A 27,685-nucleotide genomic window follows, 5' to 3' on the forward strand; every position below is an offset into this window, starting at 1 on the left:
TTACATCTGTTGTAGCCCTGAGCTCTGGTTCGGGCTACTGAAGTTGTTGCTGGGAGGTGCTGTTTGGGACGAGCCTGGTCTAGAAAGACGGAACTTCCTGGGGACTTAGTCAAGGTCATTGTTCCTAGCAACTCGAGGGCTGCAGTGAGTCGGTGTGAGCGCCGAAATCTTTAAGGTCAAGACTGCCTTTGTGTTTCCCCAGCAGTCAGTTCCGAGCCGGCCACGTGGGAAGTGCGCAAACTTAAGTCCTTCCAAATCCAACTAAACTAAAAGAAAGGAGACAAAAGCACCCGCTCTTTCCCACTCCACGCCGATTCTACCCACGCTTGCAAGTTATTCTTACTCTCTCGGAGCGGGCGAGCCAAGGCTGAAGGGTGCAAAGCCGTGGTCACCGAGGAGTGGGGGACCAGTTTAAGGCCCTAGTAACGTAGGGTGGGCGAGTGGGTGTGTGCGCAAGCACATGCCCACACACAGGAGTGCCTGTGTGTGTGGGGGGGGGTTGGGGGGGAGGGAAGGGAGTGGTCTCCAAAAGGGGGAGGGGAGAAGGCAGGGGGGGGGGGGAGAAGCAGGCTTTTTAGGACTCGGCAGAGGCGGGGGAGGAGAAAGAAGGCAAGGAGGCGTCTCCCGCGTTCGCCAGGACCGTGCCACCTGCCCGCTCAGCCCCGCTGCACTAACGCTGCCCACGAGCCAACATGCTGCCGAGACTGGGCGGCCCCGCGCTGTCGCTGCTCCTGCCGTCGCTGCTGCTGTTGCTGCTGCTGGGCGCGGGCGGCTGCGGCCCCGGAGTGCGCGCCGAGGTGCTGTTCCGCTGCCCGCCCTGCACGCCCGAGCGTCTGGCCGCCTGCGGACCCCCGCCCGACGGGCCCTGCGCCGAGCTGGTGCGAGAGCCCGGCTGCGGCTGCTGCTCGGTGTGCGCACGGCTGGAGGGCGAGGCGTGCGGCGTCTACACCCCGCGCTGCGCCCAGATGCTGCGCTGCTACCCCAATCCCGGCTCCGAGCTGCCCCTGAAAGCGCTGGTCACCGGCGCGGGTACCTGTGAAAAGAGTCGCGTGGGCGCCACCCCACAGCAGGTTGCAGGTAATGCGGACAGTGAGCACTAGTTTGGGGGAGCGGGGGAAGGAAATCACTCAGTTCAGCGGGGTCTCCTGACCGGCAGCCCTCACGTGGGGGAAGGAGAGTCTGTCTGGACCCTGGGACTGTTGTAGACGAGAAACAGACCAGTCCTTGATCTGATCCAGGGAGACTCTGGAGAGCGGGAACCCGAAAGATAGATTCCCGGGAGGGAGGCTAGAGGTTGAGCAGGCGGGATTTGGTGGGGTAAACGAGGAGGGAGAAGGAGACACCGTGTCACCACGGTCTTCCCCTGAGTGAAAGTGACCCTCACTTCTACTCTGGCGGGACTTAGTGGTGAGGATCACTTTGGTCAGATCTAGGGGCGGCGGGGTGGGCCTGGGCCTGGGCCTGTAGGAACTTGAAACTTGCTTAGAACACAGGTTGAGTCAGTGATCACCAAGTCGAATGCTCCCTGGTGGGAAAGTTGCTGGGAGGCCGAGGCCACCGGGCGCAGGTAACCCCCGCAGACGTCGGGTGAGAAGGGATCGCATGGAGGGATCCTTCCTTCTGGCATTAGGAGGTGAGAAGAAAAGACCTGGTGTTTTTTATAGGGTAAGGTTGCACGTGGAGAATGGAGGGGCCTCCATCTGTGTAACCCTAGCCGGATCGCCAGCTGCATTCCGGCACCCTGGTAGCCAGGCTGTGCGGCTGAGCATCTGGGCCTCAGGTCTGATAGCTGGAGCAGCTTGAGAGCCGGGAAGCGAGAACTCCTAACATGGGTGTGTCACACCCTACCTCCTCCTAAATCTAGAGAACTCTTCCTATCCCCCAGAATGGGGGAGGTGGGGTTCTTTGTTAAGGAACCCTTCTTTCAAAAAAAAAAAAGTTAACTTGAGGAACACAATTCACTTTTTTCCTTCTTCATTACGCAAAGCCTCCTGCCCCTTCGGTCTGGAGAAAGCTATAATTGTTTTATTTCGTCTTGGGGACAGTGCTGAATTGTGCTCACTATTCGCTAATGTTTAAAAGGAGACTTTGACCAAGTTTCTCAGAGGTGTTGGTTTAAAAGAAAGGAAGGAAGGAAGGAGGGAGAAAGAATGAGAGAGAGAGAGAGAGAGAACATTCTTTCTGCTTTTCGATTTCTTTGTACACCCCACACTTTCCCTGGGTCTGCTATCACCCCGCCCCAACAGAGTTAGAGGTCAGTTGAAGCCTTCTCATTCTTGGAGACATTTTTTGACCTTGAGTACAGAGCAAGGTGGGGCTTCCTCTGACTGGAGTCCCAGGGTTTCTTTCTTCTCTCTCAGTCTGCTTTGGAATTAATCCTTGCCTCTTGCTTCTAAATAGTAATAAAAAGAAAAAGAAGTCCTCTCTCCATGCCCTCCCTCCTCCCCCATCACCTCTGGGGCCCCAGAGCCAGCTTCCTCAACAGACCTTGCAGAATCCTTAAATTTGGACCATGTTACCAAATCCTGGCATACTGCCCTCCCATGGTTTTAGTGCTTCCCCCCAGTTCCCCATGACATTCATTCTAACCCTGAAATGAAACCTTCCTGCTTCCCAAGACTCTGAAATAGATTGGAGTCTTGTGCAGGCAACAGATGTGGCAGGTTCCCTGGGTCACTGTTCCTTACAGGCGGTGGGGGTGGGGTGGGGTGGAGGGGGTTGTCAGGGGAGCTAGGGGACAATGAGGTGAGTTCGTGGGAAGAATGTCACTCTGGATTTTCTGCCTGGTTATGGGTCTCCCTTCCACTGACTCATCCCAGCTGCTGCCCCGGCCTTCTCCCAAGCAAGGTCCAGATGCCTTCCTTTTTGTGTGTGTGTGTGTTCTTGTCTGGTAGAGGGGGGGGGGCGGGGATTAACCAAGGTAGGGGGGGGGGTGGGAGTGGGTACACTTGGAAACGGTGGTCAGCAGGACTGCAGGGCTATCAAAGGGGTCATTTGGGTGGGAGCCTGGTTTTGCAAGGGCCTCTAATGAGGGGCAAAGATAGACACTTCTAGGCCCGTGGGAGGCTTTTGAGTTGGGGCAAGGGACTAGGGACTCTGTAGGGAGAATGTTGAAGTCCCAGTTATGGGGAGGAGAAGTCACACACGGCCCCGACAGATCTTAGCAAGGAAGGCCGCTGCCTCCCCACCCACTCACTGTCTTTTACCCCTCTCCTCCCGACTCCGAAGGCTGAGCCCCCCACCCCCCCATGGGCAGCATTCCTCTTTGAGCAGGGTGCTTTTGAGAATTTTAAGCAATCCCCTCTTATTTCCACGCAGCGCACCCCAGCAGTTCCGGCTCTGCTGCTACCTCTTTTGTCTTTGTTCCCAGGGACTCAGGGGCCGTGTTGCTGGCTTCCTGGGGGTGGCAGGAAGGCAGGGGGTGGGGGGCGGGCACATCAGTGGGTCGAAAGTGGCTGGTGGTGATCCTGCATCCCAAGAGGTGATGGGCTGGGCCTTCTTGGTTCATAGAAACAGAAATCAGGCTGGGAATCAGGCCCTGGGAGAAAAAGGAAATGTGAACTCCGAGAACTGTCGCAAATCCATGCTTTATAAAGGGTCTGGGAGGGGATAAGGTGGTGGAGTGGGCAGAAGTACCTTTAAAAAAAAAAAAAAGAAAGAAAGAAAAAGAAATCTCTGGTGGGGTCACTGAATACAGGGTGGAGGCTTGGGCCAGGCTAAACCCTTTCAGAATTCAGCCAAGCTGGTTCCTCAGCAGCTCCCCTGTCTCCTGTCCTCCATCCCTCCCTGCCTCCGGGTTTCATACAATGCAAGGGATTATGCTGAGGGGCGGGGCCGCCCAAGTGGCCGTCTGGCCCTGAGCACATATAAAGGTGCTATAGAAATGCTCAGTCATTTAAAGTCCCGGAGTGACAAGGGCCAGGCTGCTGATAGGTGATGGCTGGGGAGGCCTGAGTCTTCAGTTACTAGGAGAGGGGCAACCTGATTTACAGTGATTCACTTCGGCTTCAAGACTAAGGGGGAGAAAGCCATGGGACTTCTGGCTCAGAGCACTGCTTTGCATCTCGTCTTGCATAAATTTGCATACCGAGTTCAAAAATGGTAAAATAGACCCTGGAATGAGTGGGACTCACGGTCTCTGCTGATTCTTAGCGCCACCTTCCAGCTCCTTGTCCCGATTCTGGACAGAGCTTACCCAGTCTGGCTAAGTGACTGCACTCCGCTGAGGGCCATGGAAGGGTGAGGCAGGGACTAAGGTCATTGCTCTAGGATGGCTGGGGACTCCTGGGGTTGGTTGGTTTGGGACCTGTGCAGGGTGTGGCTCTGTGTACCAAGGCATGAGAGTCAGGGCAGTGGAGGGGGCCAGGGAGGCACATACTGTGGCCTTGGCCTGCCTTGGTCCAGGGGCTGGGACTGGAAGCAGCTTCGATGTCCAGTCTCTGTTCCAGGTTCGTTCCCTGCCTTTTACAAATGTCAGCAATGTTCCCTGCATGGTTTTCTTTGTGTGGCAATGATGACCCAGTTCCTTAGAGAAAGCCTCAAGAAGGACAAATCCCGTGGGCTGGCAGAGATGGCTGAGTGGGTAGGAAAGGTGTTAGTGTGGCAACCTGAACTTGATCCCGGGAACCCCTGTTAAGGTGGAAGGAGAGGACCTACTCCATGAATGTCCTCTGACCTTCATCCGTGTGTCATGGCATGTGGGCCCAGCCTCCCACATACACAATAACAACAAATAATAAAAATTTTTAAAAAAGAAAAACTTGGCGCTTTTAATTCCAGAGGCAGAGAGGGAGGTAGAGGCAGGCGGATCTCTGAGTTCGAGGCCAGCGTGGTCTACAGAGTAGTTCCAAGACAGCCAGGGCTACACAGTGAAACCCTGCCTCAAAACACCAAACAAACAAACAAACAAAAAAGAAAAAAAACCCCACAAACAAAGCAAAAACCTTTTGTAATGTTTCAAACTTTCAAAGCATTTTAACAAAATAGAGCTAAGGATGCTCTGAGTTAGAACAGGTGGGAGAATTAGCAGAAGGGACCCACTGGCTGTGTTTATGGAAGGCTTCTCTATGCAGGGGCTCTCAGCCAACGCGGCCTATTGAGTTTGCTAGGGAGCCAAAGGAAGAGGGATGCTGGGGATGGCCTTCGCTGCCCGTCTACCTGAGCAGTACATCCTAGAGTATTCAGGCAGAACATTTCCTGAAGATGGGGTGGGGGGGGGGGGGGGGGGGGGGGGCAACTCAGTGGGAATAACCCTATAAAAGCACTCCGGGGCTGCGGAGATGACTCAGCTGATAAATAAAAACACCTGCCATGCAAACCTGATGACTTGAGGTCAATCCCCAGAACCTACTGTGGAAGGAGCCATGCAGTGGCATGTGTCCCCTAGCACCCCCCCACCCAGAATAGTAGTAATTATAATAATAAACGCCACAGATTGCTCAGAAGCAGGAGTCCATCCCCCAGCATCAGTCCATCCACCCAGCATCAGACATTTGAGGGCTTACTCAGAGAGGTCTCAGGATCAGATGAGCGTGGCTCTTCACTGTTATAAAAAGTCAGATGGATTGCAATCAGGACTACTAGAGATCTCTAAAAGCCCTCCCTGCCAATGGAATGGAGAAGAGGGTAAATCACACCTGGAAGGTAAGGCCAGGGCCACCAAAGGGATTGGAGGAGGGGCAGAAACCATTAGTTCACTGGTTGGGTCTCAATGCTGCGACCGTCCACCACTGGCTGCATTTAGTATTTGCCTTCTCCATTTTCAGTTCTTTCTTGCCTCTATCCTGACCTTGAAGTCTCTGTATCTCCCTCCCCCCCCCCCCCAACTCCAGACACACACATGGTTGTCTCTTCCTGTGCCTGTCCCACTGCGGGCCCAGCCGGAGTCCTTGACTACATGGTAAGTAGGTGGACTGTGCTCAGAACAAGTAACATGGATAATCTATCAGTCCCCAGCCTTCTGCAGCTCCAATCAGAGGGAGGCCTGGAAGGTTACTGGAGACCCGGAATGTTGAACGAAACGCTGATTCCGGAATGAAAAAGGCTGGCTGACCGTCAGGGAGCAGGCAGGGGCTAGGTCGGAGAATGAGACTTCCATAGACAAGGGACGTGGCACTTTGCTCGTGAAGGAGAGTCCTGCTGCTTTTGCTAAAAGGGAGGCAGAGAGGAGAGAGTTACAGCTGTTTCACTGGGGAGCCCGAGATCTGGCTGGCAGATGTTCCAGGCCCCTCGGCTTCTCTTTGTTATCTCTGGCCTTCGTTTTCCTGTGGTGGCCAGCAGCCATCCAAAGATGGGTCAGCCCCTCTTGTGTCCTTGTCCTATTTTGAAATGACTGCTTTGGGCCCAGTTTTCCTCCCTCCCCCTAGGGGAGGGAAGTTTTGTCCCCTCCCACCCACTCCAGACAGAATTTATCCTATATAGCCCTGGCTGTCCTGGAACTTGCTCTGTAGACCAGGCTGGCCTCGAACTCACAGAGATCCGCCTGCCTCTGCCTCCCGAGTGCTGGGATTAAATGCACACGGATGCCATCACCACCCAGCTAGGAAGGGAGCTTTTTGTACTTCCATCCTAGGTCCCTCAGTGGAGAAACCTAGTATAAGAGCTAAGACTTTTTGCCTGTTTCCTGCTGCTGAACCCTGCTTTCTACCTCTGCTCAAGTCAGGGTTGAGCTGCTGGTGGAGAAATGCTTTTGAGCCTATGGGCCAGAGGTTTTGTTCCTGGATACCTGTTGCATCTGGGTGATGGTTAGGTCATGGTACACCACTGTCAGCTTTGGTGAGGGAGAGGACACCACAAAACCATAAGGGGCCAGCATGTGAGGTGAGTCAGAAGATGAAGAAGACAGAAGGTTCACACAGTCTCTGGAGAGAAAGGACTATGTAGACAACAGTTTAGGGGGGAAGTAGCCTGGCTTTTGCTGTTAAACTAACCTGGGCCCAATGTGGACATCGCGTCTAACAGCCTGTGTGGTGGGCTGGATTTGATGGCACGTGTCTGGAATCTCAGCACTTGGGAGACAGGCTGGGTCAGTCAAGAGGTAGGTGATAGTCTAGACTACATGGTGAGTTCCTTAAACCCAAACCCAAACCAAAGCCACAAAACAAAGCTCATGATGAGCATGGGCCTTTCTCAGGAAACAGGTTTGGTGAAGTAGGGATCATTTTGATTTCTTTCAGGGCATGTATATTAGGCTAGTTGTGGGAAGTGTCACACATGTTAGCTGTGTGTCTTACCCAAATTTGTTGTTATGCACATTAGCTGACTTAATCTTGACCAGTGACATCTTTGCTATTTTGTTAGCTGGCCCTTCAAGTGAAGGCCAGTCTGGATAAGTCAGGTGGGCTGCTCATTTCTAACCACTTTTCTGTTGTTGTGATGAAATTTTCTGACAACAGCAGCTGGAGGAAGGCAGCATTTATTCTGGCTCAGAGTTCAAGGACACAGTCCATCATGGAGGGGAGGTCATGGCCCCAGGGGTACAGCATGCAGGAAGCATAGGATAAATACGTGTCCTCTGCTTGCTTTCTCCTATTACACAGTTAAGGACCCTAGCCTAGGGAATGGTGCCACCTGCAGTGGGCAGGTTTTTTTCCATGTCAATTAAGTTCATCAAGATAATACCCCTCAGGGGCACCTAGAAGCCCTCTCTCATTTGATTGTAGAACTCAATGAGTTGACAAACGAGATTAGCTATTCCATAAAACAAGACAAAAACAACAACAAAGTAGACAATATGCGTATTGCTCAGAGCCTGCTGTCTTGTGGGAGTGTCACATGATGGCCTGCCTCCTTACCTGTAAAAGGAAGAAGTCCATCTCTCTCTGACCTGTGTCCATTGGGCTTTAGAGAGTCCTTTTGTGGAAGAGGTAATGAAACTACACTTCAATGCAATACAAAACCAGCTGAGAAGAAATGGTTTGCATTTCTTGTGGATGAGTTAGATTTTTTTGAGTGCATTTTGGGGCCCATGTCCAAATTTCTGGGACTGACCATTCCAGGGCTGTAGTTCACACTTGACAGTGCCCAGAGTAGAAAACCAGAGCGACAGAGATGACCCTAGAGCTGGGACTCCTGGGTTCTTGTGCCAACTTTTCTGTTCATTTAGCTTATGACAAAGGGTGGAGTCCTGCCTGCTTTCACCGGGCAGCCAACCTGGGGACTGAACCTTACAGAGTCTATCAGAGCTTGGAAAGATGGGAGAATAGCTAAGGTGTCACTGGACAAGGATGGTGCTGATGGGATGCCCTTTCTCTGTAGGTGTTCCTCCCAGGAAGCTGGCTGGACACAGGCTTCAGAACAGTAGGCTCACATACTAACACAAGTGCTCCGCACACTTAGCACGTGGAGGTGTGTTCAGGGGCATGCAGTGGCCAAACCCAGTGAAGATCCCAGAGACCCCCCTTTTTGTTCCAGGGAAACAGAAATTTTCAGGACTGGTGTCTCTGAGCCTAGGGTGCCAGGGGTTTGAGCATGATCCTGGCAAAGAATTTGGATGTTCTCTCCAGGACAATGTTTTCTTACTGTATGGTCTCCAGAGCTGACCTCACTGCTTTGATGGGGCTGCTTCCTGTCAGTTTCAGGAAGGAGTGATCCTCAGGAGCATGCTGGCCTGGACAGGGTTTTCTGAGTACTGGGGGGCTTGCCTAATGTTTGAGGAATCTGGGACCCTGGAAAGTCCTCTCTTGAGTGGTAGTAGCCTGTATGTGCTCAGTGACAACTGTTTTTAGGCATCTAATTGAGGTGGGACCCTAGGCAAGCAGGGGTGGTGAGTATATATTTAGGTTGGAACCCAAGACCCTGAGGGCCTTTGTGGTAGGCATGGGAAGGCGGAGCCTTTTCAGTGATGAGTTGTGAGACCAAGGATATGTGTGGGGCTTTCATTTTCTCTAGTCACTCCCCCCAGAATGAGCCGAATGAGGGATTTCCCCCCCCTTTTCCTTTAGTGGAGAACGGGCCATCCCCCATCCCCTCCTCCTCCTTGGCTCCTAGCCCCCTCCCCTTCTGTTCCTTAACAAAGCCAAGGAAGATCTGGGCTGGCTCAGCCTGGGTGTCAGTCAGGACTCAGAGGGAGACCTTGCTCAGAGAGCTGGCTTTCTGGGAGAGAAGTACAGTCCACTACAGTTAGAAATTTTTTCCCCTTTCTTTTTTTTTTCTGAGGAGGGTAGGCAATTGGAAGCCTTGAAGCCCTTCTGGCTGGCTGCCCCACATCCCTTCCTGGCGGTTGGGAAGCAGGGCAGAAGTGAAGACTGGGGGGAAGGGGATGCGTTGGCACACCTCCAGGTGCTGGGCAGAGAAATTAGCCCACAGACCCTGGTGGAGTTGGCTGGGAGAGAAGCCTGGGGAGGTTTCTAATTAGTGGACGGGTGTAGGTGTGTTAGCCTATGTTCATTCAAGGAACTAAACAGAGCCAGGATGTCGAGGAGGGAAGGGGGATGGGGCCCTGAAGGCCTTGGCAGGTTGTTGGAGCTTGGAAGACTAGAGGAGCCTATTTAGTGTACTCATCCTGGTGGGTTGAAAAGATGGGGGGCTGGCTTCCAGCTGGCGGGTCAGAGTTAGACTGTGGGGTAGGAGAGAGCTGGTAGCAGTTAGCCAGGGTGCCATCTTGACAGGCAGACGATGAATCCAGGACAGTTGGAAATGCCTTGCTGCAGGCATTTCCTTCTACACAGCTCAGAGTCAGAGGAAGAAATCAAGGCTGCATTCTGGGTCAAGCGCCAAGGCAAACCCATGGCCCTGGATCCTTGTTCCTGTGTTCTCTCCCACCGGAGTTGATACGTGCACAAGATCAGTAGGGCATGACACTGCTTCTTGGAAAAGTTCTTTTTCCCTGGGTGGCAGTAATCAAGGGATAACTTATCAAAAAAACAAAACAAAACAAAACAAAACCCCAAAAACATTCCTTTATGCAGCTCCCCAGGAAGTTTCTTTGGGGACTATTGTCTTTACTTCTGGATGGAGATGCCCAGCCTCCCCTGAATGCTGAACTTGCTTTCTGAAGTGCCCAAGGCCAAGAAAAGACAGAGAATAGCGGTTCCCTGGTGTCTTGAGATCTTCCCTTGTGCCGGATAATGCTGACTGGTTCTGTACCAACAGTCATACGAGGTGTTCCAGGCAGGATAAAAGGGTCAAGTGGGTTGGGCTTCCTGGGTCGGAAAGGCTTTTGTGGTTGGGCAGGACCACTTGGCATATTAACTGGTAACCTGCTTCCGTAGGGGTTGAAATGTCTTGGTTGCCTTTCCTTAAGTGATCTTATGTTCAGAAGGCATTCTGAGGAGTTAAGAGCTGTGTAGGCCAGCAACCTGGCTTTGGTTTGGGCCCTGCCTCTGATAAGGTAACTGTGCTGCTGGCCTTCAAACTCCAGGGCTGTTATCAAATGTGAGAGGGGATATGAATTCATCAATCTCTTGTGACGGTTTGATGATAAACGGAGTTGTCTATACAAATGACTAAGAAACTCAAATAATCAAATGATGGTATGCACACTCTGATCTCTTTCTTTCTTCTTCTTTCCCCATCTCAGCAGAGGTCAGTGCCTGTTTAGACGAAGTCAGATCTCAAGAATTCTGATGAGGTGTAGCATGGATGGGGGGGGGGGGTGGTGAGGTTGGGGGTAGGGCTAGGGAGCTGGCTCAGTAGATAAATGCACTTGTTATCTGAGTTAGGATCCTACAAAAGAAAGCTGCTGGGGTGTAGGGGTGTTGGGGGCAGAGACAGGAGGCTCACTAGGGCTGGTTGGTCGGCCATTCCAGTTGCAACCCACCAAGCTCCAGGTTCAGTGAATGAACCTGTCTCAAAACAATAAGGAGACAGAGGAGGATGCCTGGTGTAGCATATTGCTTGGCAAAGCTTTCAGGGAATCCAGAGCTTGGAGTCCATGTCTGAGGATTTCCAATGGGCAGTCATGGCCATGGAAATCATCCCTAAGGATGATTCTTGTGATAGCTTGATGGCTCATTTATGTCCCAGAAATGAGGATCCTTTTAAAAATCATCATCATCATCATCATCATCATCATCATCATCATCATCATCATTATGTGTGTGTGTATATGTGTGTGTCTGTCTGTCTGTCTGGTGGGGGAGTTTGCATATACCATGGAACACATGTGGAGGCCAGAGGACAATTTTGCAGAGTTGATTCTCTCCTTCCACCTTTATGTGGGTTCTGGGGATCAAACTCAGGACACCACGCTTGCACAGCAAGCGCCTTTACCCACTGAGCCATCTCATTGGCCCAGACGTGAAAATTCTTGCTCAGGGCACCATCATTTGTTTCTGGTTTGGATTGTCGCCCCTTCAACCAAGAGAGCAACATGTCAAGGACGGCGATGGATGTGATGTAGTATTCGATGAGTCACAAGTCAGCGAACGTTGAGTTGAAGCAAGAGGAGAGAGCACGGTGACCTATTTAAAGACACTTATTTGTATTCAGGACACTGGCGTGCTGGTTTGAGAGTGTGGCTGGCAAGCCTGGACATCCTTGCAGGCTTTACAGTTCTTTCTACTTCCTCTGGGTTCAGTGTGTCAGGGTGGAGTATCTGAGGGCGGTGTTATGGAGACCGAGAGGAGGCCGTCCCGATGGGAAGGTGATGGGAGAGTGGTTGGAAAGGTCAGTAGGTATCACTTTCTTGGACCAGGACTGTGGGGTCACATCATCAGAATCAAATAGAGGGGACAGTGGTTTGGATATAGGCCCTAGAAGAAACCTGTGTCCCCCCACCTCATGCTTTTACTGCTCACTGCTTCTTGCTTATTCCCTAACCGCTTTTGCTGCTGTGGAGGCCTAGACGGTGTGATGTTAAAGAAATCAATGAATTAGGAAGGTACTCCAGGGAAGGGCGTGGAATACTCTTCACATTAATTAGCTTTTCTAATGTATTTTAAAAATTTTTTTTGTTTGTTTTTAAAGATTCATTTATTATTTATTATGTATACAGCACATATGACTGCAGGCCAGAAGAGGGCACCAGATCTCATTACAGGTGGTTGTGAGCCACCATGTGGTTGCTGGGAATTGAACTCAGGACCTCTGGGAGAGCAGTTGGTGCTCTTAATCACTGAGCCATCTCTCCAGCCCTAGGAAGATCTTCTCAAACAGCGAGTTCCCTGAAGCGGCAGAATCCACAGAAGAGAGTCAAGTTTGGAAGAAGGCATGTGATCTTCCAGAAAAGCAAACTTCTTTTCCATCTGTGATGATGTAGAAATTTTACAATTCTATTTATTAATTTTTGAGGTTATAATTACATCGCTTCTCCCTTTCCTCTCATCCCTCAAGACCCTTCCACATACCCACCTACCCTTGCGCGCGTGTGCACCAGGGTGCCTGTGTCAGTCAGAGGATGGCTTGTGTGAGTTCTCGTGTGAGTTACTTTTCTATTGCTCACCCAGAGGGATTGCATGACAGTGAAGAGATGGGCCGGGCGGCTGAGTTGCAAGCTAAGAATCACATTTTTAACTGCAGTCATGAAGCCAAGAAACTCAAGAGTGGTCAGAGTCTCTTTACTCTCCAAGTCCACCTCCAGTGACATTTTCCTCTAACAAAGCCAAACCTCCTAAACAGCGCCACCAACTAGGGACAAACATTCAAAAGCCAGAGACCCTGGGGGGAACCTATCATTCAAACCTCCCGGGAATTGAACTCAGGTTGTCAGGCTTGGGGACAGGCCCTTTATCAGACACTGATTCCTCCCCATCTCCCCCTTTTTGTTAAAGGACCAGACCTGAAGTACTAGGACGGAAGTGGAGTTGAATTACTGGGATGTTTTGTCCAGTGATGTCTTGTTATCAACTCAAAGTCAAGTGGCTTTGCGTCCTCGGTAGCCACATTATCCGTCCTCCTTATTCCTTCAAAGGGCCCTCCTAAGTTATCCCAGAGGAGATGTGTGATTTTCCCCATGCTATTTGCCACTTATTTTTTCTTCTTTCTTGTGAAATTCCAGTCACCTGGATCTCTCCTCTTACCTGTTGTTGGGGAGGCAGAACAGCCCCTTGGACATCTCTACCTCCTTGCATCTGCTGAGCCCCCACACCACTGACCCCTTGGGCTGCACCAGGGTACGCTTGACTCTGTTCTCTGGGCTGAGCGTCTTTATTCCTTCATTTTGTCCTTCCTGGGTCATGGGCCCTCTTCCTTTGTTTCTGGGTCTTCCCCTGACACATCCTTCCACTTATCTGTGTCACAGAGAAATGGAGAGGGGCCCGTGGAGAGACTTATTGGTGGGCAAGCTGTACTGGCAACATTGCGTCAGTCAGTGAGAGTGGTGTGCCTGCCGTGTCACAGTTCAGGCCTTGTCTAGTCAGGAATGCTCTAGGACTCTTCAAGTTCATCCTTACCCTCTTTGAGATGGGGAGGAGCGGCAGGTGGTTATCTTAAGGCTGCTATCACTATGAATCTATTGGTGTTCACACAGGTGAAAGCTTGTCTTTATGGCTGCTCCATATCAACTGTATGTTTTCATTTGCAATTGTAGCACCTTCTGGTCAAGATGTTAATAATTTACTACTACAGATAGTTGAACATTTTTTATGCACATACTTTGTGCACAAGTAGACTTTGGGGGTCAGATACTTTCTTTCTGCCCCTGTAGCTTCTGGGTCCCAGGGTCTGCTAAGGCGCGCACACTCCTCACTTGGGCCTTTGGTCACTGAGTTGCTTTGCCAGGTTCCTGGATGACGTGAGTGAGCTGGAGAAGGAAGTGTTCAGGACTCATGGGAAGAAGTGAAAACTGATAGTACTGTTTGCCGTCTTGATATCGGTTTCTCTGGGTCTTCAAGGACAACTTGGCTTGCAGAGTCCCAGAGGACCTGGGCTGAATTTGAGTATGTTTTTGTTTTCTCAAACTGTCTGCCTCAGCTCTGACCCTCCCTAGGTCTTCGCGATTCCAGGAATGAACCTGGTGTTTATAAAGCAGCCCTTTTTTGAGTATGCACAGGCAGGGAGGCTCCAGTGAAGCAGTGTTCACTCAAGGGGAGCCTGCAGTGTGAGGGCATGCCCTAGAGATCTTCATGGTGCCTGGCCAAGGAGGGCAGCCCCTCTGCATGTGTGTAAGCATACACATGTGTCTCTCTACAAACCTAGGAGCCAATGGGGAGACAGATTGAAGTATTTACCCGAGGCTGTCTTGCTCCAATAGAAGAGATCTCTTTTTCTTCTCACTAAGGACTTCAAGAAAGGCCCACGGAAGAATCACAGAAAGACGGAACCCTGGAAATGCCAGTGTTTGAGGGTTCTTGTTTGAAATACAGGTTCCTTGATCCTAGCCCAGGCTTGGTGTTTCTGGATCTCCAGGGCTTGGGTTCAGGACTATATTTAAAGGTTTCAGATGATCCCTCTTGTACAGTTACGTTTGGACACTGTGACCTAGCCTAACTGCCCGACTTCCAGATGAACAACACACTGATGCCTAGTCCTGACCAGCACCCAGCCTGGCATCACTCCCAGCACCAAGGGCAGTAAATTCAGGGTCAGAACCATGTCCTCTGACTTGCAAGCCAGCCTGCTTCTCCAACCACGTTAGAACTGAGTCAGCCTTTGGAGCTCAAAGACCTGTGTTGTAAGAATATGGTGGGATGGAGAGCGTTCCTCACACAAGTGGTCAGTGCTCTGCCCTCTTTCTGTGCTCTGGTGCCTTGCTCTCCCATAAGGGGAGGATGGCATGTACTTCCTCAGCTTTCCACTTGACAGTCTCTTCTGCGCAATAGCCTTAGAATGGTCCCTGAAGCTTGTGGATCTGAACACTGACGAAGCCATTTCCCTCCACAAGCATGATTCTGAGAGGAGGGCTGTCTGTTGTGGCCCGCTGGACATTCTTCTAGAGTGTGGCCATGGCGGTGGTGCCCAAGAGATGCCAGGCTTTATTTACTTGACCGGCTTTGGATTCTGGGAGTAAGGGAGGTTGGGGGTCAAGGATGAGAGTTAGGACAGAAACTGGATGTCAGTAGAGGGTAGATGGACCTACCAACCCAGAGAGGGTCACTTGGTAAGTCAACTAGACTGTGTCCAGGATAACTTACACCTTGACAAACATCCCTATCTACGCCGTTAAGAATCACATACCCATGCACCATTTGGTATTCAGGAACTTGAGTACTGTTCAGAATTCAGGCATCCCTGTGCACCATTCTGTATCCAGGCATCTCTGTGCACCAGTCTGTGTTTAGGGACCCCTGTGCACCATTCTGTATTCAGGCATCCCTGTGTACCATTCTGTATCCAGGCATCCCTGTGCACCATTCCATATTTAAGGACCCCTGTGTACCATTCTGTATCCAGGCATCTCTGTGTACCATTCTGTATCCAGGCATCCCTGTGTACCATTCTGTATCCAGGCATCCCTGTACACTGTTCTGGATTCCATAGCCAGAGGCCACTGCTGCCTGCTGTCCTGGACCTATTGAAAAAATGATGGGGGAAAAATACAATGTCACTTCAAAAGACTAAGGTCTTCAGATTAAATATTAACTAAACAAACAAGTGGGGCTCCTTTTCTTCTGGCTCCCTTACTTCCTGCAGCGTGTGCTGGAGGGAGGTTGCCATGAAGGTGAGTGTGGTGGTAGTGATCTGCCATCTAAAGGAGTGGCTTCCAATTTTCACTAACACAATCTGTTTCCTATGTGTATTGGATATTTACCCATGCATGCTGGCCAGCCCCTCCCCCGGTCTTCCCTCCCCTTCCTTCCCTCTTTGCATAAATTCTGTAAATCAAATGAATTTAGGCAAGCCCAATCTTGCCCAAAGACTTCTGTTTAGCAGCAGAGAGCTTTGCTGTTTAGCCACATATAGGATTTATAACTAGTCTAGGCATATAGTTCCATAGTGCAGTCAGTGGCTGCAAGACTTGGGACTCCATATCCAGAACCACAAAAGAAAAACAAAGCAAAGTCATCTACTTTAAACTTCCACTCCATGCAAGGGTTTCCTTAAAAACAAACAAACAAACAAACATGGATATAAACCAAACAAACAAATAGGCACCTCTTCATCTCTCCTGCCTCCCTACTTCCTGCAGCATGTGCTAGTCCCCAGAACTGCAAAAAAATGAAAAATAAAAAGCAAAACATAGAATAGACTCCCTCCCCCGCAAATCAAACTGAGGGGGCTAGAGAGCTGGCCTAGCAGTTAAGGGCACTGGCTGCCCTTGCAGAGGACCCAGGTTTGATTTCAAGCACCCACGTTATGGCTTACAACAGTCTAACTCCAGTTCCACGGGGCACCTGAAACCCTCTTCTGGCATCTGCAGATACTGCGTGCACATGGTGTGCTGACATATATGCAGGTAAAAAAAAAAAATCCATATTATAAATACAATGAAATAAATAATAAAATCTTAAAAGTCAAAGTGGAGGAATATCAGAGCAGAGAATATTGGGCAACTGTCATCTAATTAGTTTTTTTCCATGTATTTGATAATTCTATTACCAGATATAAGCTACTCCCCACCCCCCACATGCAGATAATCCTACATTTACCCAGTCAAGAAATAGATCATCTATCCGTCTTGTAGAAAGCTTGATGGAAGTTTGGATGAGGATAGTAATAAAATGGTATCATGTTTAGATTGCATCCATTATTCTCACTGCTCTGACTTAAGAGTTGTAAGATCAGGAAAATTAAAGAGTTTGGCCAAAGCCATGGAAGAAAGCTACCTCATGAGTCTGGAACTCCATCAGTTGGTTCTGGGGGTGCTTTGCCCGTTTGAGTTTGATGATGACTTGTCTGTTGCCATGGGCACTAGTAGAGAAGTTGCCTGAGAAGGAAGAGGGACAGCAGATTTCCAGGTTAAGTGCAGTTTTAGAGGGACTGACAGCAGAGGGGCCATGAGAGTTCTGTGTCCAGCCAGAGCAGAGTTAGGAAGGCACCCAGCACTCAATTCTTGTGCTCTAATGCTCAGAAGTGATTGCATCGGGTCTGGAAGGCCAGCGCCTGTTGAAGACTGAAGGTCTTTACTTCAGTGGTGCCTGAGCTCCCAGAGTGTGGGATCAAAATGAGATAGAAGGCTGGGAAATAGTTTAGAATAAATACAAGGCAGGAAGAAAGCTAGTTGGTTTACTAGGAAGATGGTGATGGCTTGGAGGTAAGGGCTCATTTTCTGACCACACCTAGATAAGGACCAGGGCCAAGTACTCAAAACAAGGGGTTGCTTTTAGGTTCTTGGGGTTTGTTTTGCTAATAACGCTTTAGAATTTCTCACAGATCATGAACCATGGACTTCCAAGTGGAGCAGTGGGGACCAGAACCTGGTGTGGAAGAAGCCAGACCTCTAGAAAACATGGAGATTTTAATTCACTGAGTAAGGTCATTGATGCTCAAACAGGATTGCCTTAGAGAGAGAGGGACGCACCATAACTAAGTCTTAAAATTGTTGTATGAATGCATGAATTAGACATGGAGCCCTTTTCTGATGTCAGCCTCCAGCTGGGTTCCCTAGCCAGGTTAGTAAGTGTAGGTCATGGGACAACATGGGTCCCCGGGCCAGGTGTGAAGCTCCTCTGATGATAGCAGAGCATGTTTGCTCCTGTAGACCCAGATGGACCTGGGCCTCAGGTTTGCCAGTTCTAAAATAGGAAAAGCCATCTGTTCCCTTTCATCTCAGCTGACTGTTTCATTTCCACATGTCTAGAGTGGCATGATGTGGTCATACAGCAAGGTCAGGGGAAAAGGGAGTTTCCCATGCTCTTCAGACCTTCTTCCATTGAGGGCTCTGATTTCATTTATTCCATTGCCTGCCTTTCTTCTTTTTGGAACAGCTTTCCTTTTTGCATGTTAATACAATTGTGAAATTCCATGTTGATCCGTTTCCTTAGCTGCTATGTTGGGGAGAACAGCCAATGCTTACCAACTCTATGGGTAACCTAGATCTTGGGGGTGCTTAAGAAACATTTCCTGCAGTGACCTCTGTACATAGCCTGCTTAGCTGCACGTATAAGTGGTTGCTTAATAAATACTATTCCGGATCTAACTTTCTTAGGCAGCGAAGAATGCAACTTGATATTTTTGTTCTGAGGCAACATTCCATCTCTCACTGAAATTCCTTATTTGGAATGTTTTCCTGTGGGTCACTTCTGTAGCCTATCAGAAAAATGTATGATGGGGGGCGGTGTGGGGGGGAGAGATGCTTGTTCAGGTGAGGTGGGGGCCAATATGGAGAAATAGCATTTATGAGCTTATCCAGATACTCCCATCATGCATGCTTCATTCCACATACAATATGAACAGCTCTTGGGAATCATTCTAGCAAGATCCAGAAGCTGGAAGCCATTTGCTCTCTTTATACAGACAGTCACTGGAGGCACAGGGAGCTTAAGGAATTTGTTCGGGACTTCAAAGCTGAGTCGGAAAGGACTGTAGACTCAGGCAATCAGACTTTGGTCTTGAACCTTTGAACACCTTTGGCCAGGGATACTGACAAGGCACGGGGCCTTTCTCAGCCTACCACCCCTTTGCTCTCTACTTACCAGCATTTCATCCCTCTTCCTCGGGCTCTTGCTTCAGGATGTATCTGCTTGGGTCCGGCAATCTCTTCCAGAGAAGGAAATGGATGTCCTGCTGCCTTTAAAGGAGCCTGTGTCAGCAAGCCATGCCCGTGGGTGCCCATCTTGTTGGCATGTTTGCTGGTAGTGGTGAGATCAATAAAGGGAGAGAATGAAACATGCCCTTGAATCCAGATGTTGGCCTCTGTGGGAATGGACAAATGGACTTTCACCTTGGGGAGGCTGGGGACCTCTCAGGACAGGAAGCCAACTAGTCTCCCAGGAGAGAGCTGCCCAACTGACCCTGGTCTTTTGGGGCCTGGATCCAGCAAGGATCACATTAGGACATTGCATGAATCTTTAGGCATTTTCACCTTTGTGGGCCCTTCGATAAAAAAAAAAAAAAACAAAAACATTTTAAAATGATAACATCTGGCCTTATAAATGCAAGTATATCAGTATTACATGTTAAGACTTTTTGATTTAAAAAGTTGTCCCCCCCCACCCCCAGACTGGGTTTCTTTGTAGTTTTGGAGCCTGTCCTGTACTAGCTCTGTAGACCAAGCTGGCCTCAAACTCACAGAGATCCACATGCCTCTGCCTCCTGAGTGCTGGGATTACAGGTGTGTGCCACCATTGCCCGGCTTAAAAAGTTATATTTTTTTATCTTCTGACCTTAATGTGAACAAAAACATTTTCTAGGCTTCTACATCCTGTGTCTGCTGTGTCTAATGGATAAGTTTGCCCTGCCTGTAGACGCCAAACCCAAGTATCTAGCATCTGAGATTGCCGGTCTCTCTGCAGATATGACTCCAGGGTTGGCAGAGGGTGTTCTGGGCATTCGATGTTGGACTGACCTTAATTCAGCCAAGGGATTTTTCTTTGGCTACTGTCTGTGGTTTAAGTGCCCGGGAGGGCTTGGAAAGAATAGATCGGCAAGCTGAGTGCTCTGGATATACTGGGAAGACCCTGTGCCCTGTTCCATGGAGTTGTGGACTATGTGACTGTGGGTGGAAGTGGGGTGGGGTTGGGGGTGGGGCACTTAGCTATTGCAGGAGAGCTAGAGCTACCCTGCATGGAACCTAGTCATTTCTGCATTGGGCTGGGAAACCCCTGGCCCTTGGGGTAGGGCCTGACCAGAACATTGCATGATGTTTCAAAGGTTAATTATTAGAAACTGGTGAAAAATTCCCAGCATCAGAGGTCTCATGTTTGTTTCCCGAGGTTTGGCTCATTTCAGATCTCCTGAAACGTTTCTTCAGGGCTCCTGCCCTCTACCTCTGTATCCACCTAAGAATGCAAGGGTTGTGTTTATTGGAGTTCCCAGCTGCATGACGGGATGGTGTGGGACAGACCTCCCCTGGTTGCTTTTGGATGCTAAAGCACCTCCCAGCAGCAGGTGTAGATGTACCTGGTGTGGAAGAGCTGAGCTTCCTCTAGTTTCTAATGACTCACACAGGACAGTACGCAGTTAATTCTGCCTCTTTCCAACTCGTGGTACTGCCTAGGAGCGGGATCACGGGTGCCCTCTCTATGGAATGGATGCTGAAGGGGTCCTCTGGGAACTACATGCCTTAACGTTCCCATAGAAGTACTTTAAGAGTTGTCCCATTTGGGGACAGGGACTATAAAGCTTTTGAGTGAGCATTAGAAGCTGGGCTGAGTGATGCAAGATTTGTTGAGAACACCTAGGTTTAACTGGGACTCCTGGGCTGCGGCTGGACTGACAGCGCATGTCCCTGGTTGTAAACCTGACCCCCCCCCCCATGCAAACCTGAACCCCCCCAATTCTCATTCTGTCCACCTACCCTGGAAAGACATGAGTGAGCCAGGCTGAGACTGAAATCTCGGGGCTGCTTCTAGAGTTCCCCTGCATGCAGCAGGTTGTAAGATGGTCTCAAGAGACTGAATGGCTGTTCTCGAGCAGACCGCTTGATTAGGTTTCATGCCTTGTGAGAAGCTAAATCTACAGAGTCAAAGCTATCCTACGTAGTTTCTGCATTGAGGCCTCTCAGTGGGATGGGGTGCAACACGCAGGTAGATGTCAAAACGAAGCAAAGCCAGTGGGGTCAGTACTGTAGCAGCCTAGGCGCCTAGGAGCAAAAGACTATGGGAATTTCATTGGGGATGCATGAGCAGATGGAGCGTGACAAGGAGTGCTGGAGCCTGGTTCTCACTGGCAGGTGGCTGTCTGCCCTGTACTGCCTTGCCAACCGTGCCATAGCTCAGGGAGCTCATGGTAGTACTTTTAAACCTCAGTCCTCTTCAGAGAATTTAAAGTTGGGGTGGTTGTGGGTGAGTCTGGTAGATTCTTCTGATAGACCCCCGGATGGCCTATTTCCATTCCGTGTTGAGAGTTTTGTGGCTGTCTTCATCCTTCTGGGCTCCTATGTCCCAGCTTTGGGCAGAACTGAGGATGGCTCTCCCATTTCTCTGGAGTCACACAGCTTGAGTTCGACTCCTGGGTCCATCACTTACCAGGGTCGTCGTGGTGATCTTGGTCAAGTACAGTACCCAGCCTCCATGAGCTCCAGCTTGTGTGTGAAAGATAGGGGATGCTGGTGGAGCCTCCGTGTGTTATCACCGTGATCATATGTCCCATGGAAGCAGCTTCAGAGGAGGAATGCATTATGTGGGGTGATAGTTTCAGGGGACTTCATCCACCATCAAGAGGGTAGGGACGGTGCCATTGGAGGCTTGTCACATCACAGTCTGAACCAGAAAACAGACCGGATCTGGAAGCAGGGTGGGCCCTAACCCTCAGAGTTCCACCCTCAGCAACTTCTCTCTACCAGCCAGCCTCCACAGCCTCCCTCAACAGGGAGAGCAAGAGTTCAAGCATAGTCTGTGGGGGAACATTTTGTATTCAACTCTCCCGAAGAGTTCCCATGTGACTAGATGGCTAGTCCAGCTAGCTTGTGGAGCATGGGCCATGGACATAGTTGTCACTGTCTAGCTGTTAGGCTTCTCCCTTATTATTACAGCCACCTTACCTTCCTTTAGGGTAGGCTTCAGCAAGCCCCATCTCTCTGGGAAGCTGAACCAGGAATGTCTCCTCTCTTCTCTGCAGACAATGGTGATGACCACTCGGAGGGAAGCCTGGTGGAGAATCATGTGGATGGGACCTTGAACATGCTGGGAGGAGGAAGCAGTGCCGGCCGGAAGCCTCTCAAGTCAGGCATGAAGGAGCTGGCTGTGTTCCGGGAGAAGGTCACCGAACAGCACCGGCAGATGGGCAAAGGCGGCAAACACCACCTCAGCCTGGAGGAGCCCAAGAAGCTGCGGCCACCTCCTGCCAGGGTCAGTGGAAGAAATGGGGTCTGACGGAGGAAGGAGGCTGTGGAAAGGGAGCCTCACCCTTGGGAAGGATGTCACACTGTGTCCCGCATACTCTGCCACAAATGAGCAAACAAGCAAAAAACAAACGGTGTCATTGACATACTTGATGACCTGGGAGCCACAAGGCACTTCTGTCTCTAAAATGGATTCGACATGGTTTCTTGACATCTCTCCTAAAACCTCCACATGTCCATTGGACTTTGGAATACTGGGAGAGAAAAATCCAGAAGTGCAAACAAAGCTGCTCCCCGGTGTTGTGATGAAGTTTCTTACCAGCTCAGCTTTACTATCTGGGCAATTGACCCTGGTTAGGTTATGTTAGGGTGTGGAGCTTGGGCCATTGGCTGGGGTACAGGGACAGCACTTGCATTGGGTTGGGGTATAAACTGTCTAGGAACAATGTCTGAACTGGATTGGGCCGTGGCTTGAGACAGAAACTCTAATCTCTCAAGGGGAGCCCGCTTTGACTCATTCAAGCTGTTGTCTGTCAGAGTTCGAAGAGAGCAGGAAAAATGCACAGCCATGTGACTTTCTAGAGGGTAGGAGGGCACAGTGGGGTTGGTTGCCACAGATGTTGCCCTACTAACCGCTTGTCCATTTTGCCTTTAGACCCCTTGCCAGCAGGAATTGGACCAAGTCCTGGAACGCATCTCCACCATGCGCCTTCCAGATGATCGGGGCCCTCTGGAACACCTCTACTCCTTACATATCCCTAACTGTGACAAGCACGGCCTGTACAATCTTAAACAGGTGAGCGTGGGTGCCAGCCTGGCATGGGGGGGCCCCATTGTGCTTAGGCCGCACTGAACCTGCTCGTCATCTTGGAAGCTGAGAGCTGAGCCTAGATGCAGGCTTCTGTAACCAAAAGGATGATGCATCAGCTCCAGGAGGCTTCTCCCTCTTGGTCCTCAGGCAGGTCAGGGCTGACTCCACTTTCTCAGCTGTTTCCTGTCTGTCGGTGTCTTTTGGGAAGGAGGGCCCTGGAGAAGTGAGAGAAGTCGGTTTAAACCCTCTCGCACTTCATCTTCTCCTGAGAGCTGACCCCTGGGCCCTCCGCCGGAGGTCGTCACTTAGTAGGTTGGCTAGGAACCTACAGTTTGCCTTTTAAGAGGCTGCCATGGGTTGCTAATGGTCCATGAACCATATTCTCGGAATCACCAATTTAGCCATTGGCCAAGTAGCCTCTTTGGTGCCTAGGTATCTTGAGAGATGGGAAATTGGGGAGTTCAGTACTAAAAGTCTAGTTCTAAACTTAGTAGTTGGTACATTAGTAAGAGTTAAGGAAGTCTGAGTAAACTCCCAGGAGCCTCTACCCTCCTGCTTCTCTGTATGTATAAGTCCTTTTAGACGGTCCACCCCTCGCTTCCTCCTCCACCCCACACCCTCTTATAGGGGAAGAAGAACCCATGCATTTTCTTTAAGAGGGAGGAGAAGGGAGAGGGCAGGGGATGTGGTTGGCAGGAGTCTGGGTGTGGTGGGGACAATGGGAACTGGACTGTCACCCTGTTAGTAAACAGACCACCTTAGACCTCAGCGCATGTGGGATTGTCTGGGTAGCTTTAAGAAAATTCAGTCGCCAGGTTTCTGTGTGAGAGATTTGGATCTTTCGGGTGTGGGGTATTTCATAGAACTCTTCTGGTGATGGCCGTCAGGGTTCACTTGAGGAGGGGATGTGTGGAGCCAGCGGCTGGGATACAAGACTCTTGCTGTTCATTTTTGGGTCTTGCTTCCTGGACCCCATCATCATTAAGCCCCTCTGATGTGACACCAGCCTTAGAAACTGTTTGTATGTCTTCCCCTCCAAGTGTGAGCTAATTGCTTCCGTTGGAACTTGGAAGAAATAAAGAAGACTTCTAATGAGCAACAGATGTTCTCCTGCACCCCATGAGCCACCAAACCCATTTCTAACAGTAATCCCTGAAGCTTATAAGATAAGATCGGGGACCCTGGATGGGAACATCCCAAGTTCAGATCTCAGCTCTCTTCTTAGGAGCCAGGGACAAGACACTTTAGCAATCTTTGGCTTCAGTTTCACGGCTGTAAAGTAGGGTGTTGATGGTGCCTAATACACAAAGTGGTTGTCAGAAGTATGTGACTTAGATGTCACTAGACTGTCGATGTGACTCGATGTCAGTGGGCGAAATATCTGGCTCGCACAGCACCTGGTACACGCTCCATTGTGAAGTGAGGGTTTTCATCTTACACCGTGGCTACACTCTACTCTGGGTTTTCCACTGAAGCTGAGTCATTTCTCAGTCTTAGTGTCTCCAACAGCCCTGGTGATGGGCACAGCTCCTGGCCCTACAGTATCAGCGCCCTGCTGAAGCTTGTTGGCCACGAAGCATTTTAGGGCCATCTGTATAGGAATCTGCATTCTGACAAGCTTTCCAGTGCTCACTTATGGCAAGGAAAGATCGCTGTGCAGTAGCCCAGCTCCTGGGAACTGGTCAGCCCTGGGTTGCGTGACGGGGAAGTAAGCTAAGGTGACTTTAGGGGGGGATCTTTACCTTTTCCTGTTCTTACCTCTCAGTGCAAGATGTCTCTGAATGGACAACGTGGGGAGTGCTGGTGTGTGAACCCCAATACCGGGAAGCTGATCCAGGGATCCCCCACCATTCGGGGAGACCCCGAGTGCCATCTCTTCTACAATGAGCAGCAAGAGGCTGGTGGGGCTCATGCCCAGAGGGTGCAGTAAAACCACAGCCAGTCTGTGCCTGGCTCCCCCACCCCAAACACTGGCAGAAATGGAGGGTGCTTGGGTGATGGGTGTGAGATTTCCCAGTTTTGACACATGTATTTATATTTGGAAAGAGACCAACACTGAGCTCAGAAGCCTCCCACCCTCCTCCCCAGCTGCAGATGACCTGTACCTCCATTCCTGCTTCTATGAGGGAAGGAAAGGGTGTCACTGGGGGTGCTGGATACAGGCTTGGGAATGGGGAAAGAAATTTTTATTTTTGAACCCCTGTGTCTCTTTTACTTAAGATTAAAGGAAGGAAAAATAAAGTGTGTGCCTTGCATGTGTATTTGGGACATCCCTGGGAAGGAGCCTCGGAGGCCGACTAAGCCTCCCGTCCGACTTGCCCCAACACCTGGAAACACAGGGGATCACTGTTTCCTACCATACACAGGGACAGGAAAAATGCTTCTATACCCAGATCTGGGTCTTTGATGGGACCCAAGATTCGGCTATTTCCCACCAGGGAGGGTTTCCAACCCGCTGGACCTCTCCAGCTGACTCTTTAGAGGGGATGGGTGGTAAGGGAAAGCATAGGCCTGCCTTCCTCTTCAATATCCAGATGACACTGGACACTGGATGCATTGGTCTGCAGTTCTAGCATTTGGGAGGCTCAAGCAGGAAGATTGAGAGTCAAACCTAGCCTGGGCTATGTGACATACAAACACCTGAACAAAGCAATACCAAAACCAAAATCGAAACCGACCAAACAAACAAAAACTTCAGATGATGTGGTGGTATTGTGTTCCCCAAAATATTGTGCACCCTAATAAACTTATCTGGGGTCAGAGAACAGAACAGCCACTAGATGCAGAGGCTAGAAAATCCTAGCATTCCAGAGGCAGAAATCCGTCTGGATCTCTGTGAGTTCAAGGCCACACTGGATACAGCCAGGCATGGTTACTCCCAGGAAGTGAGCCTTTAATCCCAGAAAGCAGAAAGGCGTGAGGTCCAGGAACTAGGCTGGTTAAGCTTTTAGGCTTTTGAGCAGCAGTTCAGCTGAGATACATTCTGGATGAGGACTCAGAGGCTTCCAGTCTGAGGAAACAGGATCAGCTGAGGAATTGGCAAGGTGAGGTTAGCTGTGGCTTGTTCTGCTTCTCTGATCTTCCAGCATTCACCCCCATACTGGCCCTGGATTTGTTTTTATTAATAAGAACTTTTAAGATTCATGCTACAATTGGGGGCTGGAGAGATGCCTCAGAGGTTAAGGACACTGGCTGTTCTTCCAGAGGTCCTGAGTTCAATTCCCAGCACCCACATGGTGGCTTACATACATCTGTAAGGAGATCTGGCTCCCTCTTCTGGCGTGCAGACATACATGCAAACAGAACACTGTATACATAATAAATCTTAAAAGATTCATGCTACAAGATGACATTGCGGTGGGAGATGGGGAATGGGAAACATTGGAACTGGGAATCTCTTACCCCCGAAATAACTTTAGCCCAGGACAAGGAATTTCACTTGGGCCCCCCAAGGAAAATGCTGATGACTCTTATTGCTGGACTCACACAGAAAGGTCACTTCTGAGTTTTTAGAAGATGTTCCTGGAGGGGCCTGAATAAGGTCCCAGATTAGCAAGTCAACCACAAAGAGATGTATATGGACACACAACTGGGAGCGGGTGGTGGTGGGCAGTGGTGGCAGCACATGCCTCAGGCAGATGTTCAAAGCCAGCCTGGTCTACAGAGTGAGTTCCAGGACAGCCAGGGCTACACAGAGAAACCCTGTCTCAAAAAAGGAAAGAACTTTGGGCTGAGAGACTGGAAACTGAGTCACAGAGTATAGGGTGGGGAAGCTGCCTTTTTTTTTTTTTTTAAGAAGTGATCTGTGTCAGGGCTCTAACATTTCCCATTCTGTTTGCACCTGAAGCCCCAGTCAGGCCCAGGGATTCTCCTTAACCTTTTGGCAGTGGGCCTTGGGGAAAGCAAACAATCTTCCGCCCCAGTGCAAGGTTGCTGCATCTGATCCCCCTGGCCACGGAGGGGCTCCTTTAATGGCTTTGCCCAGTCTTCCCCCCATCTGATTTAACCTAGCACATCTGGAGATGTTGAGGGACTCCCAGGACCTTTGACAGGTGCCAGAAAGCAAGATTCCTAGAGCAGACCCCTGCCAGGAACAGAGCTACTTCAGGGTGGAACAGAGGTTGTCATCCTGCTGATCTGGAATAAACTAATTCAGCGAATCCTTGTGAGTTCCCACACCGAAAGCACGGTTCCTCATTTTCATTGTACAGATGAGGGAAAGTTTTCCAGAGACCCCCTTTTGCTCAGGATCAAGGTTGCTGCTCAGTCCTGAATTATGCGTCCCCTTGTGGGTGCACTTTATCCTGGGCCTAGTGCAGATACTTTAAACTTCATGGAACAAGGCCATATCCCGGGGAGACTGCTGTCAAGCCTACCAGATGGGAGGGCTTCTGGGATGTTTCCAGGTCACTCTTCTGCTGCAGCCACCTTGTTTAGGTTCTTTCTATGGCATTTTGTGCAAAACTCTTGATATTGCCACAACCTGCTATGTTCCCTGTAGAAAGAGGGGCCTGGCTGGGTGGGTTATTGAATGTGTCCCCTGATCTCTCATTAGAGGCCTAATCCTTTGAAGTTTAAACCTGGCCATTGGTAAACACTGAGGCAATACTGCCCACATGTGGCAGCATGCAGAACTGCAACTAAGCTCACTTTGGGCTTTAAACATACTAAATGGGATCCAGGAACCCAGAGTAGGATGGATTCTTGAGACCTCTCACAGACTTCCTGAGTTAGGAGCTGTGGACCGGGCCTGAGAATCTTTATGTATACCACCTGAGTTATTTATACCGGAAGACTGGTGATTTAATTTGCAGGGCCTGGGACAAATGAATATATGAGGCCTCTTGTTCCAACATCACTAAGAACTCGAAGACAATAATAGGAAAGCAGTACACCAAAGCATGGTGCTCTGGGTGATGTCACAGATGCATGCCCATGAAGATGGCCCTTTTCTATGTCCTCTGGACATGCAGACATCCTGCTGTAGCTCCTGCATTTGCTAAATGTATCTTCAGTATTGGCTATCTACAATGTGTTAGTTAGGAACCCGGACTGCTCTTGGGAAGAATTTGTTTTGCTCTGATTATGAACTCTGTGTCCTTGTGCATATCTCT

At 50.0% G+C, this 27,685-nt stretch overlaps 1 protein-coding gene across 1 annotated transcript; it reads left to right on the plus strand.

Moving 5' to 3' along the window:
• The first annotated feature begins 582 nt into the window (after positions 1–582).
• On the plus strand, positions 583–24,812 carry Igfbp2 (insulin like growth factor binding protein 2). Its single transcript, XM_036173305.1, has 4 exons — positions 583–1,077; positions 21,538–21,767; positions 22,416–22,556; positions 24,337–24,812. The coding sequence occupies exons 1-4, from the start codon at positions 693–695 to the stop codon at positions 24,499–24,501; spliced, it is 921 nt and encodes a 306-aa protein (XP_036029198.1). The 5' UTR covers positions 583–692; the 3' UTR covers positions 24,502–24,812.
• The last annotated feature ends 2,873 nt before the right edge of the window (positions 24,813–27,685 follow it).

The sequence above is a fragment of the Onychomys torridus genome, chromosome 23, assembly GCF_903995425.1.
Source record: "Onychomys torridus chromosome 23, mOncTor1.1, whole genome shotgun sequence".
Lineage (NCBI taxonomy): Eukaryota > Metazoa > Chordata > Mammalia > Rodentia > Cricetidae > Onychomys > Onychomys torridus.

Excerpts from the sequence above, each read along its gene's own strand:
- Igfbp2 (XM_036173305.1), top strand. The coding sequence starts at position 693 with ATGCTGCCGAGACTGGGCGGCCCCGCGCTGTCGCTGCTCCTGCCGTCG. Across the intron at positions 1,078-21,537 it reads CACCCCACAGCAGGTTGCAG|ACAATGGTGATGACCACTCG; the intron begins GTAATGCGGACA and ends TCTTCTCTGCAG. Across the intron at positions 21,768-22,415 it reads TGCGGCCACCTCCTGCCAGG|ACCCCTTGCCAGCAGGAATT; the intron begins GTCAGTGGAAGA and ends TTTTGCCTTTAG.